The sequence below is a fragment of the Dromiciops gliroides genome, chromosome 2, assembly GCF_019393635.1.
Source record: "Dromiciops gliroides isolate mDroGli1 chromosome 2, mDroGli1.pri, whole genome shotgun sequence".
Lineage (NCBI taxonomy): Eukaryota > Metazoa > Chordata > Mammalia > Microbiotheria > Microbiotheriidae > Dromiciops > Dromiciops gliroides.
In genome coordinates, this window is record NC_057862.1 from 94607910 (window position 1) to 94627763 (window position 19854).

A 19854-nucleotide genomic window follows, 5' to 3' on the forward strand; every position below is an offset into this window, starting at 1 on the left:
GAACTCAGGTACTCCTGACTCCGGTACTCTATCCACTGCGCCACCTAGCTGCCCCGACACATTTCATTTTTATACAATTCAAATTTTCATAAGAGAAAGGATAAATGGAAATTCAATAGGCAAAGATGGAGAGGGTAGTGGCTAGATAGCAGGAGTGTGCTGAGCTGCTCATTAAGACTTGATATTATTAAAGTTTCACTGGGAACATTTACATCTTGGAAGAGCAAGGCAAAAAAACCCCACACTAAATGATATTAAAGCTAGGAAGGATTCCTTTCTTCTTTCCTTCCGTGTCCTTCTTTCCTCCTCCCTCCCTTCCTTCCTTCCCCCTTCCTTCCTTCCATCCTTTTTTTCCTTCTTTCAGTACACAGTACTTTGGAGGATTAGTTATTGCATTTTTTTTATGTAGGCAATTCTCTCCACCTATGGAGATTGAAACTCCTCTTGCCTTCTCATCTCAAGCTATTCTTGCCCATATTTTCACATAAATTTTCCATAGAAAAATACTACCCAACGTCTTAAAGGAGACTTTGTTCTTATTCTTTAAAGCCTAGGGAATGGCAGCTAGGTTGCACAATGGATAGAGCACTGGCCCTGGTGTCAGGAGGACCTGAGTTCAAATCCAGCCTCAGACACTGGACACTTACTAGCTGTGTGACCTTGGGCAAGTCACTTAACCCCCATTGCCGTGCAAAAACAACAACGACAACAACAAAAACCCCTGGGGATATCAATGTAGTATTTGGGCTTCCCATTCATGATTTCACTCTCCAAACATTCTTGGTGGACCTTCTTTGTGAGTCATATCATGCCATCAGTAATTATCTTTTGGCCCCTTCTCCCTCTCCTATGTCACTTTTGGTAAGGCTTCTGCCTCCTTATGCACTATGCTTTGGTTTATTTGTAATTTTAGTTCTCCTAGGATCATGGTGTTCTAATGCTTTGCAACTATGTTACATCAACATAAGAATGTCAGTATTCATGGATTTTCCAGGAATCAACAGTTTGAGATAACTGAAATTTCCCAATGTTCCATGAAAATAACATGACAATATATTTTTCCTTTCCCTGCTGAATTATCTACACTCCTTATTTTCCCCTCAAATCAACCTATGCTTTTCTGCTTTTGCTCACAGTGTTTCCCATGCCTAAAATGTTCTCTTCACTCTGCTCCTTCCTTTCCCCCAATCTCAAGGCCTATTGAATCCACCTAGTGTCAATCCTCTCTGAAAATTTTGACCCTTCTTTGATCTGTCCCACTGTGAAATAGACTTTCCTTCACCTACTATATACAAAGTTAATGAGGCCGGTATAGAACTTGGAAGTGAAGCTTGGTGTTTATAATTAGACATTTACATAGTGGTTATAGTTCCAAGATATACTAGGAGAAATATTATTTTCAGGAAGCTGTAATTGCCTGTTGACACTAGAGTCCTCTGAACCTATAGCCTATTAACAAACTATATGTGTGTGTATGTGTGTTTATATATGTATATATCATATATATTACATATGTATATATATGTAAAATCTCATTGAATCTTTATAACAATCCTGAAAAGTAGGTAGTAAGAGAATTACATTCCTTTTATAGATGAGAAAACCGAGGTTCAGCAATATTAAGTGATTAACATAAGGTCATATAGTTAGTGAATAGCTGAGTCATCTGGCACCCAGATCTTCTGATTCATAGCCCAGTACTTTTCCATTATATCTATGTAATTTGATTTTTGATACATTGCCCGAAACTATTCCCATAACCTCAGAATTCAGGACTTTAGGGTACATAAAAAAGACCAGGCAAGGTAATATGAATGGATGTTATAACTTATTCACAGTATTCGGAAACCAACCTCAAAACTCATGTCATAAGGGAAATGTGCAAGACAATATAGTTCAATTATTTAGCAAGTATTTATAGAGCATCTATTATGTGTCAATATATTGTCAGCCATAAACAAGTATAAGAGATTTCCCTGCCTTCATTTAGCTTAAAGTCTAGATGGGAGGATGATATAGACATACATAATTATAATGAAGTATAAGTGTGAGTTCTCAAGAATAAAATTAAAAGTACATGAAAAGAAATATTTCTGATGAGGAATAAAGGGAGTAGTTGTCTAAATATACCAATGTGGATGCACAAGGAACTTACCAAACTATTTAGAGTTTTAAAAATAGAGGGCAGCTAGGTAGCACAGTGGATAGATTCCTGGGTCTGGAATGAAGAAGGCTCATTTTCCTGAGTTCAAATCTAGCCTCAGACACTTACTAGCTGGATGACCCTGGGCAAGTAACTTAACCCTGTTTGCCTCAGTTTCCTCATCTGAAAAATGAACTGGAGAGGGAAATGCAATACCATTCCAGGATCTTTGCCAAGAAAATCTCAAATGGGGTCATAAAAAGTTGGACATGACTGAAACAACTGAACAATCAAAATAAAAGATGGAAGCACTGATGATGATTGATTATAAAAGCATGGCATTGTCCTGTTAGAATAGTGATAGAGGTACCAAAATTACTAAGTCTGACAAAAACAACTAAGCACAATCAAAGGGCATATTTAAAAAAAAATGTTATATCAGTGAAAAGAATAGCAAAAGAAAGGAGAATACTACTGTTTGGGAGGTATATAGGGTATTGTTAGCAGATATTAACTTATTTTTCATCTGCTTTTTCTGTCCAGTAGAATGATCCTCAAAATAGAAAAGGCAAAACAAAGATGGCTGGTAGTAAAGTATTGTTGTTGTTCAGTTGTGTCCAACCCTTTGTGATGCTATTTGGGTATTTTCTTGCAAAGATACTAGAGGTGCATTGCCATTTCCTTCTTCCGCTCATTTTACAGACAAGGAGACTGAGCAGACGGGGTTTAAGTGACTTGCCCAGGGTCACCCAGCTAATAAGTGTCTGAGACCAGATTTGACTCAGGAAGATTCATCTTCCTGATGGCAGGCCTGGCATTCTATCCACTCTGCTGCCTACCTGTCCCAGTGAATTGTTACCCAAGTTAAGTACAGAGATAGTAGGATGAGACTACTAGTTGCCCTTGATGATTTCAAGACCTGGGCCCAGATAAACTTAACCTAGGTCAGGGGTTGCCCCTAACCTCTCAAATTTTATAAGTGCCCCGGAGCTGGGACAGGCACAGAAGGTCAGAGGAGGGGTGATCAGTAACAACTAAGTGGAATAATATTTGTATGGTCAAATTTGGATTTCTGACATATGCTGTCCCTGTGACCCTGGGCAAGTACTCTGGGTCAGAGGTGTCAAGCATGTGGCTCAATACACCTCAGTACAGTTGGAAGCAGATTAATATATAATAGGGAAATATTAAAAAAATAATAAAACTACAATAAAGCATAGATAATATTACACTTTAAAACTAAGTCAATATTCAGCCCGAAGGGATCCTTATATATGGATTAGAGGGCTCCATTTCTATTTGTTTGACACCACAGTTCTTCAAGACTAATTTTCAGAGAATGCCCACGGCACCTGTGGATCCTCCTATGCCAAGGAAATTATAGGTTCAGTTCCTATTTTATAATTAAAAAAAAAAAAGTCTCTCAGGACCCACTGTGGCCCAAGTGAGGATTCTAATACTACCAGTCCTCGTTTATGTGTATTCAGATCCATTTTGTAGACTATCCTTCAAAACAATTTGTTCCTTTTGTAAGGATGTCTTCTTAGTTTTTCACGGCTTCTAGAAGGTGGGTGGGTGTGTCTTCCTTGCCAGAAGCCCAAGGCGTTCTCCCGAGGGCAGACCACAGCACAGGAGGCTGGATTTGTGACCTTGTTTATTCCCCATTGTGCCAAATGGACTCGGGAAATCGCTGGTCAGCAGAGCACAATCTCTCACTCCTTGTGTCTTGCTTCCTCTCCCTAGCCCTCAACCACGTGGGTTTTCGAGGGGGTGACAGTTAACACCAATTCCACGCTTTTCAAAGAAATTGTAAAGGGACTGGGGATGGGGTGGGATGCCTCTTTCTCAGTCGGGTCTTTGTGGCCGGGGGCGGGCGGTGGGGGGGTCGGAGGAGTAGAAAGCAAAGTGCCATCTCCCCAAATTCCCTCCCCACTTCGAGAATCCAGAGGTTGGGGGGCAGAGCTCAGTCCCTCGTCGTCCCCGCCCCCCATTCTCTTTGCAGGAGGGTGGGTTGGCGCGTGCCGCAGGGAAGCCGCCCCGGGATCTGGACAGCGGCATCGGTGACTACGCCCAAAGTCCCTGGGGACAACTCACGCCCCTGCAGCTCGCGCTCTGGCCATAGGTGAGGCCAGGAGCTAGCTGCCCTCTGTGCCACCAGAACCACCGCCACCGCCGGCGTAGCCGTGGCGGAGGCTGCTGCGGCAGTAGGTGTGTAGGGATGATCTCACTCGCCCACTCCGCGCCAGGAGGAGGAGGAGAAGGAGGAGCAGGAGCGGGAGGAAGCCCAACTTCCGGGTAGTAGGGCGGCAAGGCACCGGCATCTTTCTTTTCCTACCCCCCCTGGGCAGCCCCCTCCCCTCGTTTTTCCTCCTCACCCCTCCGTCTTCCCCCGCTCCCTGCCGCCGACATGAACAGCTCCGACGAGGAGAAGCAGCTGCAGCTCATCACCAGCCTGAAGGAGCAAGGTGAGGGGGCCACCCGCGGGGAGGGGGCGGTGGCTGCTGCTGCAGCTGCCTACCAAGGGGGGGGGGAGGGGGAAGGTAGGGCGGGAGAGAGCGAGAACGCCCTGCCCTGGGCAGGTGGAAGCCGGGGTGAGGGTGGGGGGCTGCCCCCTCCCCCTCCTCCCAGCCTTTTGCCGGGGAGGGGCACTCCCAATGCCCAGCCTCGAGCCCGGGGCGCCTTATCCTATGGCCGGGGACTGCGGGGTTCAATCCTCCCTAGCCCCTAGCCCAGAAAAATGCTGAGCGTCGGGGGAGGCATCCGGAGATGGGGGGGCCTGGGGCCCGGGCTGCCTTGGGTTGGGCGGGACAAAGACGAAGACACGTTGCGCGTGATTGCCTGCTGCCCTGCATTGGTATGGGCAGGGAGAGTACCTTTAGATGAATGTTGCTTCTCTTTCCAATCCCTCCCGTAATCTCCATCCTCCAAATACCAGAGGCTCCCAGGCCTGCCAGACTTCTCCTGGTCCTTTTAAATTCTGTTTTGGACTGGTTTCCATTCTGTCCCCCTCCCCCCACCCCACCCCCACCCCCACTCCCCATTTCAAAGCTAGGTTATGTTTTCTAGGCCAGAAGGTGTTTTTATCATTTCCCATTTTTAGCAACTTATTAGACAGTAAGTCAACACGCCAGCTATCTGGGGATCTCTGCTTTTAGCAAGGTCAACTGCTGGTATCAGAATAAGTGTGAGCATTTACTCATCTCTGTATACTATTTTGTGGATTTTGACTAGTCTCTCATAAAGATTTTTTTTAAAAAAACAACACCTCAAGATAATCAAATGTTATTTTAAATCAAAGCTGTCAGCCAATGAGTGTGAAGTTCATACTCCTCCTCCTACCCCAGGATGGCCTATGGAAGTGATTTCCAAGAAAAAATATAATGCAAATTCAGAAAGTGAGAGAATTTATAGAAATGCACATTTTTCTAGATGACTTATTGACTGGAAGGCAGTCTATTCCCTCACTCCTCTGAATCACTCACTTGATGTGTACTTAGAGTAGTCACTTAATCTCACTAGGTTTCAATTGCCTCATTGGTAAAATGGGAATAGGAATAATTTACTTCCCCAAGATCAGGGATTGAACTAAATAGCTTGTTGAGGTTGTTACAACTACAGAAACAGTGAATGATTCTATACAATCATATATGCAGTAACTGAAAAGCATGGGGTAGGGTCACAAAAGCTCACTGTTTCTCACGTTTAATGGCTTAACTAGCATGAATAGGCCATCTCAGTTTCTCTTATGGATTGGTGAGAATGGATGGATGGAGAGATGAATGAATAGAAATGATTTATTAAGTGCTTACTATGTGTCAGGTTCTGTAGTAAGCACTAAGGATAAAAATAGGATAAACAAGACAGTCTCTGCCCTCAGGGAACTTACATTCTGATTGTGGAAGGCAGACAACACATATGTTGGAGGGGTGCCAAGAGAAGTCATTGGGTTGGTGAGTGGAATCATAAAACAACTGATTGTTATTCCTTTATTCATATAGGAAGTATCTGTGAGTTCTTTCTGTGTAACTGAGTTTTGGGGAGTTGTCAGCTTCAGAGAGGTTGAAGGAATTTCCCAGGGTCACATAGGTAGTAAATGTTGGAGGAAGGATTTGAATCCAGGACTCAAGTACCCATACTTTATTTATTTTAACCATGTCCCCTCCCCCTTCACTTCCTCCAACAGTCATCTTTTTGATTAGTTTTTTGAATCTGCAAAAACAATTTAAAAGACTGATGTTCCTTATTCTAGCCTTGCCTTTCATGACCCCAGGAACAGAGGTAGCAATTCTTTCAATATGCAGTCACATCTGAAGATATACCTATATACTTTTGCCTTTGGAGTCCATTGCCATTTATTTATATAGTCAACTAACGTTTATTAAATGCCTCTTTTGTGCCATGTGTTGTTCTGGACTATGGAGTGGGAGCGTATGATTTTGTAAGGAAGGCAAGAAGTATGCCTTCCTACTTGCAGTTTGCTCATTCAAGGTAGTAAAATAGTGAGGTAAGAGCAAAATTTGCAATATTTAGGTAGCACCATGCTAGGCACTAGTATTAGAATGACAACAATTGAGACTCTTAGACTTAAAAGTGATCTTAGAATTTAAATGATCATAGGACTAAGAGCTGGAAGAGGCCTTAGAGATCATTAGTCAAATCACCTCTTTTTATAAGAGGAGACGTTCTTAGAGAAGCCAAGTCACTCTATCAAGGTCACACACCAAGTTATTAGTTGTAAACAGTAGTAAACTAGTTGTAAACTAGTACTAAAGCTAGTCCAGGAAAACTATTTCTTGACTTGTTAAGTTACTGTTCTTTTTACTTCCCTAGTGCTCAATAAATATTTGATTTATAAACAAATATTTTTTGTACTTTGGCTAAAGTAGAAACAATGGGTGTATTTTATTCTTGCTCTAGGAACTCAGCCAGGGACATTATGCTGACTGCCTTTGTGACAGGGGAGCCCAAACTGAGTAGCTCATGAGCAGCATTTTGTTTATGAAACCTGTTGCAGGAGGTAATTCACAGAAATAGATACCTTGACAAAAAAAAAGACAAAAATAAAATCCATCAATTTTACATTCACAAAGTGAACATATGTTTACAACATTTCTACTAAAAAGCAGTATTATATGGTACTTTAAGATTTTCAAAATGCTTCACATTATATACATTTATACATTATATATGTCTGTATACACATATATAGTATGTATATGTATATATGTATACACACACTTCCTATATTAATAAAGGCATAACAATTAGTTCTATGATTCCACTCACCAACACAGTGACTTCTCTGACCACCCCTCCCATAAGTGTGCTGTCTGTCTTCCACAATCAGAATGTAAGCTCCTTGAGGGCAGAGACTGTCTTGCTTGTCCTATTTTTATCCCTAGCGCTTACTAAAGAACCTGACACATAGTAATTATATACATATGTACATACACACATATGTATATACACATGCATACATATATGTGTATATGTGTATGTATATACTTGTATGTACTCGTATATATGTGGGTATACACACACACATATAAATAATCTCATTTGATCCTTACAACCTTGTGAGGTGTCATTATTATCCCTATTTTATAAATGAGGAAACTGAGGCTGAGAGATGTTTTTTTGGTGTGTTTTTCTGAGGCTGAGAGATGGTAAGGGATTTGCCCTGGGTCACACAACTAGAAAGTCTGTGAGGCAGAATTTGAACTCAGGACTTCCTGACCCCAAGTTTTGCCCTACATAGTCTATCCCCAACAACACCTCCCATTATGCCTCTCTCTATCTAATCTCTAATTCAAGAATTGTCTCTCATCCTGCATCCTCAAGGAGAAAGAGCATGGTGGAGTTGGGAATGAGTATACTTGTTTCTTTTTTTTTTTAATTTCTAAATTATAATTTGGATGTTTTGCAAAGTTTTATTTAGCTATTAAAAATAATAGGGGGCAGCTAGGTGGCCTAGTGGATAGAGCACCGGCCCTGGAGTCAGGAAGACCTGAGTTCAAATCCACCCTCAGACACTTAACACTTACTAGCTGTGTGACCCTAGGCAAGTCACTTAACCCCAATTGCCTCACCAAAAAACCCAACCAAACAAACAAAAAAATAAACATTTTTATTTATAGTTTTGAGTTCAAAATTTTATCCCTCCTTACCTCCCTGGGGTGGTAAGCAATCAGATGTGGGTTATACATGTGAACTATGTAAAACATTACCATATTACTCATTTTGTATAAGAAAACATGAATAAAAGAAAAAAAATGAAAGTGAAAAATAGCATGCTTCAGTCTGTCCCATCAACATCAGTTCTTTCTTTGGAGGTGGATAGTATGTTTCATCAATAGTCCTTTGGGATTGTCTTGGATCATTGTATTGTTGAGAATAGTCAAGTCATTCACAGTTCTTCATCAAACAATATTGCTGGCACCGTGTACAATGTTCACTTGGTTCTGCTCACTTCACTATCCATCAGTTCATACAAGTCTTTCCAGGCCTTTCTGAAATCATCCTGCTTGTCATTTCTTATAGCACAATGATATTCCATTACCATAACATATTATTCTTTTTATACAAATAGTTTTTTTTCTCTCTCTCTTTTTTTGGGGGGCAGGGACGGGGCAATGAGGGCTGAGTGACTTGCCCAGGGTCACATAGCTAGTAAGTGTCAGGTGTCTGAGGCCGGATTTGAACTCAGGTCCTTCTGAATCCAGGGCCTGTGCTTTATCCACTTTGCCACCTAGCTGCCCCCTCTTTTTCTCTTTTTGAGGATGTCTTTGGGATATAAACCTAGCAGTAGTATTACTGGATCAAAGGGCATGCACAGTTCTGTAGCCATTTGGGTATAGTTCCAAATTGTTCTCCAGAAAGGTTGGATCTTTTCACAACTCTGCCAACAGTGGATTAGCATCCCAGTTTCCCTACAACCCCTCCAATATCCAAATATTTCCCTTTTTTGTTTTATTTGCTACTCTGATGTATATTTGTTTCTAATCATGTCTATCCTTCTGACTTGCAATTTAACCTTGGTCAAAAGTCATGAATCATTTTAGGGCCTTGATTCCTCATCTCTAAAATGAAGAGCTTGCACAAGATGTGCTCTAAGTTTCCCTTCAGCTCCAAAATATTTCAGTTTTATGTTCTACCCCTTTAAATTAAAGTTTGATTTACAGGTCTGGCCAGTATTATCAGGCTAATGGTTTAGTCAGTGGTTCTTTTCTTCATGCGGCCTCTTGGGACTTAATTTACCTCCTTCTTACACCTCACCACCCTAGAACTGATGATTTATTCCTTGAGGGTAGGGACTTTACATATACAGAACATATTGATCATGGAACTCTCCTTTCAGTGGGTCATCACAACTGCATGAGTTCAGCCTTAGCCATCTCCTTCCTCCTTCTCTACCAAACCTACCTTCAGATTCTTCCTTCCTTCCTTCCTTCCTTCCTTCCTTCCTTCCTTCCTTCCTCCTTCTTCTTTCCTTCCTTCCTTCCTCCTTCCTTCCTTCCTTCCTTCCTTCCTTCCTTCCTTCTTTCCTTCCTTCCTTTCTTCCTTCCTTCCTTCCTTTCCCTTCTCTCTCCTTCCCCTTTCCTTCCTCCTTGTTTTTGGTTTTTGTCCAAGCAAGCATATGATTTCATTGTATACAGAGGAACCATCCTTCTGAGGGACCATTCCTCTACCAATGTGGTAGTGAATGTTCTACAATTACAGCCTTGAGAATGCGGTCCTGGGCACTGAAATGTTTGTTAACCTGCCCCAGGCTTGCATAACAGTTTGTGACAGGTAGGACTTGAACCCACATCCTCTGACTTTGACCCCAGCTCTTTATTATCCACTATGCCACAATGCCTCTTGTGTTCAGATAAAGGTTTATAAATTTGTGGGATGAGCCATCACCTATTTTGATCTCTCTTATCATAGGAGAAAAATGAAGATTCTGGAACTGGCATTTACAAACATCATTTCCCATTGACCATGGCCATCTCTAAAGGTCACCCAGCGGCAAGGATATTTTTTTGAAACCCAACTCTCTTGAAATGTATATCCACTTTTGAATTGTTCATACCTTTAGTCATTCAGGCATTGAGGCCTTTTAATACAGATCATCATTTTTTAATCCAACTCCAGGAGTGTAAGTAGCAGGGGTGTGCTTGTTCAGAGCAAGTGATGATAGGTGACTTGAATTTCATTAATTTTTCAATGCCATTTAACCTTATTCTTTGAGAAGCTACAGTTTTGAGATAGAAAGTTAGGAGTAGAAGAGGTAACTTGATGAACACTCAAAAGTGTAATGGAAAAAGCATTGCTTTAGAATTGAGAGGCCAGAGTTTGGGTCCTGTTCTGCCACTTACTGTTGTTCCAACGTGTGTGGTATTTCTGTCTTTATCTACGTTGTATTCACAAAATGTGATAACATTCTATCTATCTTACAGTGTCACTTGAACAAGTCAATTCAGGATTGGAAGGGATCTTAGAGATCAGTATATACACTTTCCACCTGAAACATTTTTGTTTTTTCTTTGTGTACACTTGTTTCCAGTTGTGTCTGACTCTTTTGTGACTCTATTTGGGGTTTTCTTAGCAAAGATATTGGAGTGGTTTTGCCATTTTCTTCTCCAGCTCATGTTTACAGATGAGGAAACTGAGGCAAATGGGGTTAAGTGATTTGCTCAGAGTCACCTAGCTTGTAAGTGTCTGAGGCCAGATTTGAACTCGGAAAAAGGAGTCTTTTTGACTCTAGTCCTGGCGTTCTATCCACTGTGCCATCTGGCTCTCCTAACCTGAAACCCTAATCCCTACAATAATATCTTAACAAGGGGTCATACTCTCTTGGCTGAAAAGATGCTGACCATGACATGCGTCTCTAGCGTTTTCTAGGCTAACCAATCTCAGGCCTTGGATGGTAGTGATCTCAAGGCCGATTATCATTCTGATTGTCTTCTTTTAGACATGTAGTACCTTATGAATACCCTTACCAAAGTGTAGTACCCAGAAATGGACTAATACCTCAAATATGGCCCTCACCAAGACACAGTGCAATAGAACCATCCCATTTCTGTTCTATATTCTATTTTTTATGTTAGTAGAGCCTAATTGAATTAGTTTTTTGAGGATACCATGTTTCACTATATACTCATGTTGAGCTGGTAATCACCAAAATGTCTCTTTCATATAATTGCTTTTATTCACTTCTCTAACCTCCCATACTTGTGTAGGTGATTTTTTGAACCTAATGGCAAGAATTTACATTATCTTTATTAGATTTAATCTTGTTAGAGGCTGATTATTCTAACTTTTTGAAGCTGTTTCTTAACTCTGTCTTATTTATCCTTTCCTACTTTGTGTCATTTATGATTTTCAGAAATCTGTTATGCCTCATCTAAGGTTATGGCTAAAATGCTAATTAATAAATAAGCACAGGGACATGTCTCTGTGGTGCTGTACCAGAGTTCTTTAAGTTGACATCGAGTCTATTAATCAACCAAACCTCTTTTTTTTTGGTTGAGAAAGTTGAACTAAAATTATTTCTAAAGTCTCTTCAGGTTCTAAGATTTCATGTCCTATTTTTCAAATTACATTTTTTAAAAAAAATTGGGGGTGAGGTGGGGCAATGAGGAGTAAGGTGACTTGCCCAGAGCTCACACAGGCTAGTAAGTGTCAAGTGCCTGAAGCCGATTTGAGCTCAGGTCCTTCTGAATCCAAGGCTAGTGCTCTATCTACTGCGCCACCTAGCTGTCCCCACAAATTACATTTTTTAATGAACAAAAATCTATTTTCTCTCACATCCATGTACCTTCCCCTTCCCACTGGAAAAAGAAAAAGAAAAACAAAAGGTTTGTAACAAATATCATAGTCAAAACAAAACAAATTTCTTTCATAGGCCATGCCCCAAAAATATATGTTTTCTTCTGGATCCTCAGTCTATCACTTCTGTGTCCTGGAGATGGCAGGATTTTTCATCATCATTCCACTGGAATCATAGTGATTGTATTGATCGGAGTTCTTAAGTCTCTCAAAGTTGTTTGTCTTTTTACTGTTGTTGTTAATATAGAATCATTCTCTTGTGTCTACTTACTTCACTCTTCATTAGTTCATACAAAAGTCTTCCCAGATTTCTCTGAAACTGTTCCTTTTGTCATTTCTTAGATCATATTAGTATTCCATTACAATTCATATACAATGTTTGGTTAAGCCATTCCCTTTTGGGGGGGCATTTGCTTACTACAATTAAGTGCTTTTCCACTATAAAAAGAGCTGCTAGAAGTATTTTGTAGATGTTGGTCCTTTTTCTTCCTTCTTGGAGCTTTTATGGGGCCTAATTGTGGTGCTGCTAGGTCAATGCTGGCACAGTTTGTTAACTTTGATACATAGCTTCAAATTGCTTTCCTCCATATTCTAGGTTTTCTCACAGCTGATGGGGAATGCTGAGATTTGAAAATAGTCAATAATCATCATCACTTCTTTTTTGTTTGTTGTTTGTTTTTGGAGGGCAGGGCAATGGGGATTAAGTGGCTTGCCCAGGTCACACAGCTAGTAAGTGTCAGTGTCTGAGGCTGGATTTGAACTCAGGTCCTCCTGAATCCAGGCCAGTGCTTTTATCCACTGTTCCACCTAGCTGCCCCATCATCACTTCTAATAAACATTCTGAGTGATATTTTGTCCCCTGCTTCTGAGTATAAAGAACATTTCTCTGTCAAATAAAAAGTACATCCTTTTAAAGTTAGATATTAACCACAAAGTGAGGATCATATTCTACCTGACTCACCCACATGGCAAATTTTACCAACTCACACATGTGACATGTTTTAAAAAGTAAAAACAACAATAACACAAAAACCAATTATTGTCCCAAAGACTCTAGTTTAACCCCTAGGCAAGGTACCAAGGATAAAAATCAGTCATCTACACAGTTTGACAATATACTTAAAATCAGATCCACAGTGTTATGTCTTAAATGAAGTTACTTTTGAAGAAAGTAGTGAAATATAATACCTACACCTGTCATAATATGAACAAATCTCTAATTTATACTTTCTATTCCCCAGGCTTCATATCTTCTAAATCACACCTACTTCAACTATTGAATTACTTGAAAAATTTCCACTGCTTTTCCACCAAGTGGGCATAATTTACCCATATTATACCTTTCCAGAAAGTTATATTATATACCTCTTAAAAATTAAGAAGCCAGTGTGATTGATTATGTTCAAGGAGATACTGAGATAATTCTCATCTTTTCCTTGGGCTTCTTTTTATTAAGGTGATAGACATCTTTTAATAATGCAGAGAAATAGCATCTTTGGATCATACATTGTGCACATCTTTTATTCCTGAAGTCCACGTTGCTATTTTTAAAATATAACCGTTTGCTGTGTCAAACCCCTTCCATCCCAGACAATCCCTGTCTGAAAAGGCAGGACGTTGTTCTGAATTGCAATTCCTTGACCTTGCATAAATGTTTCAATTTGTTTACTTACTAATCACCTAGTTGTTTTGAGTTTTTCCAGGTCTGACAGCTGTTTTAATATTATAGACTTGATATAACCTTGATGAGATTTATGATTTTATATGTAAATAGTGGTGAATGTATAGAAATTAATGAAGCTATATTGCCTGATAAACATGGAAATACCATGGTATTATTAACATATGGATCAGATTTTTGGGTGGGAAATGTTACCACTTGTAGAAAAGAAAGGACTGCTATGAGATTATTTAGTATAGACCATTCTTTGCATAAATATGGGTTCAAAACAGCTTCATCTGAAGTTGAAACTTGGAAAAATATGGTTTGCTTTTAAAACAGAATAAAATGTTATTTTAAGTTTCATAAGGTTATTTAGGGTAATGATTATAGTCTTAATAAAAATTCAAATAAATTCTTACTTGTTTGTAATGTTGCCTTAGAACAGTTTGTGTGCAAAGGAGAGAGAGAAAAGGACTTCACCACAAAGTCAGGTCATTGAATTTAGTCTTGTGTTGACCATATCAGTTATGAAATCTTATTTTTGCTTCAAAATTGAATCCATCTGAAGTCTAGAAATGCAAAGAAATTTTAAATTATGTTTCAGGAGGTACATCCTGTCCCCAGAAACAACCTAATCAGGGCTGTGCTTCTTATTGAGAAAATATCATATTGGTGAATGATATTATCAGTGGAAAACTTTACAACTTATTTATATTATTTTCCTATCCAGTCCTAAACAGAATTAATCTAAATGAACATTGTATTAAAATTCAAAAGTACGTTCATATGTCACATTTCAGATACAAACCATAATCATTTGTTTTATCACATTTCAAAGATAAATTATATCATCTCTTATCATCAGTTAAATTACCACATGGTTTTCTACATGTAGACTGGATTGATGCTGAACTGGGTTATTGTGCAGATATTTAGCTAATCTAGTAGTTCTTGAAACACCAAGCCTGAAGTTTCCTTTGCTCAACTGCAATTTACCTCCAAATAGATCTTCAGATATAAATACAAATCCCAGGTGGTTTAAGTGGAGTTTGCAACAGACCTGTTGACTCTATGATGTAGCTTATGTACTACCAAATGAATTAGAATCCATTGTTAGAGCCACCCAGGTAGTGTGGTGGATAGAGTATTGGACTTGGAGTCAGGAAGACCTTACTTTGAATTCTTCCTGAGTCACTTAATAGGGGGCATGACTGAGCAAGTCATTTAACCTTGCTGTGCCTCAGTTTTCTTAGCAGTCCTTGTCACTACCTCCTGGGTTTGTTGTGAAGATCAAATGAGATAACATATGTAAATGCTTTGCAAACGTTAAAGCTCTCAATCAATGGTAGTTATTGTTGTAATTATTTTACTATTATTGGTAATAAAGTACTTAGCTAACATTTATGTAGCACTTTGTATGGAGGATGATCAAAATTAATGTACAGTATAGAACAATGAAATTTTAAATCTTATTTATCATCAAATTTGATTATTGTTGTGACTTTCATCCTTTAAAACTGTGATAGATCGATCTGCCTTCATTTTAGGGTTCATTGGGGCTACATAGCCTTTATTTTTATGCTACTTAAGAGAGAAAGAATATTGACATCACTTAGAAAATTCTTAACTTTGAATTCAAATCTGGCTTTGCTGCTGATTAGCTTATGCTTTGGGGCATTTTATTTAATTTCTCAGGGTATCAGTTCCTCCATGTGCAGGGCTTTTCTTAGCTCTAGATCTTGTGATTCCTATTTTAAACAGTATAATATCAAGTTTCTATATGAAGAATAATGGCCCAGTTAGACTTTAGGATATTGGGGAATTTTTAGTTACCCACATTTTGGGGGCTATTTTATTTAGTTAAATTGAAGAACCTTGCCTATACTTCATTATTATTAGAAGTACTGTGTACTTCCCAGAGAACTACTGAATTTTTCAGTTGCCATTAATTTCGTTCCAGATGTGATTTCCGTATGTCACCTTTGTTATTTGATCAGTTATTCTAACAGGGCGTTCTCCCTGCCTTCCTAATGCTTTAATTAACAAGGAAGGTATAAATAGCTCTTCTTTCTTTAGTTCTGGCTTTAAGTGCAGAACCCATTGGTATCTGTGTAGAAAGGACTAGTGTCCTAATTGAACAGTCTTTTATGACTAAGGTCCTTATCACCATTAGGGGAACGGGAAAAATCATTTCCTCCTTGTACCATTGTTAGGGAGGTGTTTCAGTGTTCTGTAATTCATAGATATATGTTCACATGTCGATCATATGAAAATTCACTTTAGAACCTCTCATTAGGCAGTGAATTTCAGGTTATATTTGATGGCCATGAGAGGCTTAATTTTTCTTAGATTTTTCTAATCATTAAACACTGTGGATGGGAACACGGGTAGTCTTTTAGTTTTCTTTGGTCAAGTCTTTTGTGACAGAGTTGACCTAATCAATGAGAGACAGTGTGGTGTGGTAGAAATAATCCTAGGCTTTGAGTCAGGAGACCTGTGTACTAACTTGGCCCTCCTCCCTTACCAGATTGTTATAAGGATAAAATGAACTATGTTGGAACCTTGTACAGGAAATGTAGAAGTAGTATTTAAATAATACCTGCACTATTTAATTACTATCTCTAGGTCCTAAGTTATATTCCATTACCAATTAGGATGAGTACCTAATGATCCCTACACTTCCTTCCAGCTCTAAATTCTCTTGATTTTTCATGATACAACTAATGGTGAAGAAAATTTTCTCCTTAGTGTTACGGGTGAGGCAATTGGGGTTAAGTGACTTGCCCGGGTCACACAGCTAGTAAGTATCAAATGTCTGAGGACCTATTTGAACTCAGTGCCAGTGCTTTATCCACTGTGCCACCTAGCTGCCCCCACCTTTACTCTTGAAGTAGGTTTCCCTTATTTTCTTTAGTTTTCTTTTATATAGTTCAACTCTTATTTCCACCTCCTTTGAATACTGTAAGTGCTCAGTAATGCCAATAGTCTTAATAAATACTTATTAAACAACTACGATATGGCAGGCACTGTGTTAAACACCGGGGAAACAAAAGGAGGCAAAAAACAGCCCCTGTTTCTCAAGGAGGGCACAGTCTAATGGGGGAGATAAGAAGCAAAGAAATATGTACAGTGAAGCAATATAGACGATTGTAAAGGAAATAGTTAACTGAGGGAAGGCACTAGAATTAAGAAGGGTTGGAGAAGGCTTACTGTAGAAGGTGGGATTTTATTTGAGACTTAAAGGAAGGTGAGGAAGCAATTGAATGCAGATTGTTTTTCCATTCTTTTATTTTAGGCATGTTTCTACTTTGATCTCTGCCACTTCACTTTCTTTGCTCCTCTAATTATTTTGCATTGACTTCTCCCAGTACCCCTTTCTTACAGTTACAACAATGTGATGTACTACAAATCAAACTTCCTTGTTATCATTCACCTTATCCTCTACCTCTGGTAGGCCCCCATTGCAAGAAGAGACCTTATCTGGGGCTTTCCTGAGGAATACTTACCTCTTCAGGGAAGATTATGAAATCCTGGTGGATGTATGGGAAACTGGAGCACTATAGATCTTGTAAGGGCTTCCTGGAATGCTAGAGATTTCCTTAATCTGGGTTTAGGTAAAATGAGTTTTTAGCATTAGCAAATGGATAGAAGAGCTGACTCTACTGTGAGAACTTAGTCTAGACAAAATGGTGATCTCTCTGTTTTATTGCTTCTCAAAAACCAGTTAATATATGCTACAACATGTTGGCTGAGGATGTAGAAGGGGAGAGAGAGAGAAAGAGAAAGGGATTTGTGTGTGTGTGTGTGTGTGTGTGTATATGAGAGAGAGAGAGAGAGAGAGAGAGAGAGAGAGAGAGAGAGAGAGAGAGAGAGAGAGGAAGAGAGAAGAGATAAGGGGAGAGGGAAAAGGAAGGAGAAACAGGAGAGAAGAAAGGAGAGGAGGAGAAATGAAGGGTGAGAGAAAGGGAAGCAAGAAGAGAAACAATGAGTATAGAGAGAGAAAAGAGGGGGAGAGAAAAGAGAGAGAGAGATGAGAGGGAAGAGAGACTGGATGTAGAGAGAAAAAGAGGGAGATGAAAGAGATGAAGGGAGAGATGAGGGAGGGAGAGAGGAGAGGAGAGAAAGAAGAGATATAAAAGTGGAGAGAGGAGAAGGAGGGCGTGGAGAAAGAGGGGGAGAGAGAGAGAGAGAGAGAGAGAGAGAATATTAGATTTTTGAGATAGATTAATGACCAAGGTCTTAAGCTTGTAGCTTTGAAGAATAATTCAAAACATGAATAAGAATTTTCTTTTTTTTTAAATGAACATTCCCTGCCCACCCACCTCCCCTCCCCATGACTCTCTTTCCCATACTCTATAGCCTTAATTTCCCCTTCCTGCCCACAACCTTAAAAAAAAAAGTTAATGTAGTCATTTACAAGAAACATGTTTTCTCCTGATTTCCATTAAGACACCATAGGTGAAGGGTTCTTAATTAATGCTTTCCATAATTGAGGGAATCAACAGTGTTCCATCTGGGTGCTATCAGCCATATAATGGGAAGAATAGTATTAATGTGATAAGAAAGCCTTCAAAGCATCTATCAGATGTGTTAAATGGGGAGGGGGAGAGGGAAGAAATAACTCCTTAGTGCCTTTATGAGATCATGGTTTTGTAAGCCTTTATTATGGCATGCATGACCATAGACTAGGTCACTAGGAATGATATGTTAAATAAATTTTGACTTTTCAATTTAATCTTGGATACTAAATAATCAAAGTTTCTTTATTTGTTTTCTATTTTTTAAAAAATAAATGGAAATTGTGAAATACATGGTATCAGAATTGCTCAGTTTCTTCTATACATGACCAACAAAGTCCAGCAGCAAGAGATAGAAAGAGAAATTCCATTTAAAGTAATGGTTGACAATATAAAATACTTGGGAGTCTTGACAATGTATAAAGAATTTTCTTCAGAATATTTGAAGTAGGTAGTGGATGAATATATTTGCTCCCATTGAACATATAAGGAAATTAAAGCTCAGAGAAGGTAAATGATTTTTCATATAGCTAGTAAATAGTGGACCCAGGATTTGAACCCAGGTTCTGTTGACTGCCACGAAGTTAAGACCCTTCGCATTTTGCCGTACTAAACCTGACATAATGTACCAATCATTAGAAAAGGGCTTCCAGCATTTCTTATAATATAGTTTTTTTTCTTAGCCTCTTATATTTTTTAATAAGGACACCTGAATCAGTTTAAACTTCACATTTTTTAGTTGACTGCTCCATAAAGTAAACTGTGTGTGTGTGTGTGTGGGGGGGAATGTCCTTTATTTTCTCACAGTTGGGGAAAATAAGGAAAGAAAGATGGAGGTCTGTTATTAAGTACTTTATATGTTGTCATGGTTTCTAGGTTTTCTCGGTTGTGGGGGTTTGTTTTGCATCAATTTACTTTTAATATTTGTGTAACCATGTCACGGTATGCATTCTTATCCCTTTAAATTGGGGGCGGTATTGAAACCAAGTTAATTAAGTTAGCTGAGTGTTGTATTTAGAATCAAAGGACCTGAGTTCAAATCTCAGATTTGTAGCTTATTACCCACCTGTGTGATCTGGAGAAAGTCACTTTACCTTCTGGGCTTCAGTTTCTTTATCTTTAAAGGGAGGTGCTTGAGGCAAGAGTGGATAAGATGACCTCTGAGGTCCCTGAAGGCTCTAGATCCATACTTCTGTTAGCTGTTCTCAGATTTCCCTTACCTCTGGTTAGTTGGAAGCAAACACCTCTAGCATTAATGGCAAACAAAGGTTCAGGTAATCGATGGTGTTGAGTAGTGGTTTTTGTTGTTGCTGCTGCTGTTATTATTGTTTTGTTTTGTTTCTTAAAATCTTGTTTTCTTATTTTGGCCAGTGTTGTTATATCTATTCCTATGTAGAAACCCTTTTCCCCTCTGGATATGCCATAGATTTTTTTTTTCATGAAGCTCCATATAAAACACTTTTTAAATGCCTGAATTGCAGTGGGATTTTTCAATAGATCAGGAAAGTCACTACTATTAATCAATTTCTGGAATCCTGGGATTTGTTGTGTAGTAGAGTGGAATGTGAAAGAGTTAATCCTTAGGTTAAATGGTTTTCTTAAACCCCACCTCTTGAGATGCTTGAAATAGAATGCTAGATTGGGAAGGAACCTTAGAGACAATCTATTTGAATCTTCTCATTTTACAGATAAGGAAACCTGAGGTTGGAGAAAGGAGA

The 19854-nt window shown here is 39.1% G+C and overlaps 1 protein-coding gene across 3 annotated transcripts in view; it reads left to right on the forward strand.

The window, feature by feature from the left end:
* The first annotated feature begins 4102 nt into the window (after positions 1 to 4102).
* The window catches only part of SHTN1 (shootin 1), a 124185-nt gene continuing 108433 nt past the window's right edge, over positions 4103 to 19854 (forward strand). Inside the window, exon 1 of one of the 3 annotated variants that reach the window (XM_043982228.1) lies at positions 4103 to 4608. In XM_043982228.1, the coding sequence (XP_043838163.1) occupies positions 4551 to 4608 (58 nt within the window). In that variant the 5' untranslated portion in view covers positions 4103 to 4550. The remainder of the gene's footprint in view (positions 4609 to 19854) is intronic. The other 2 variants (XM_043982226.1, XM_043982229.1) reach the window with 2 other exon arrangements.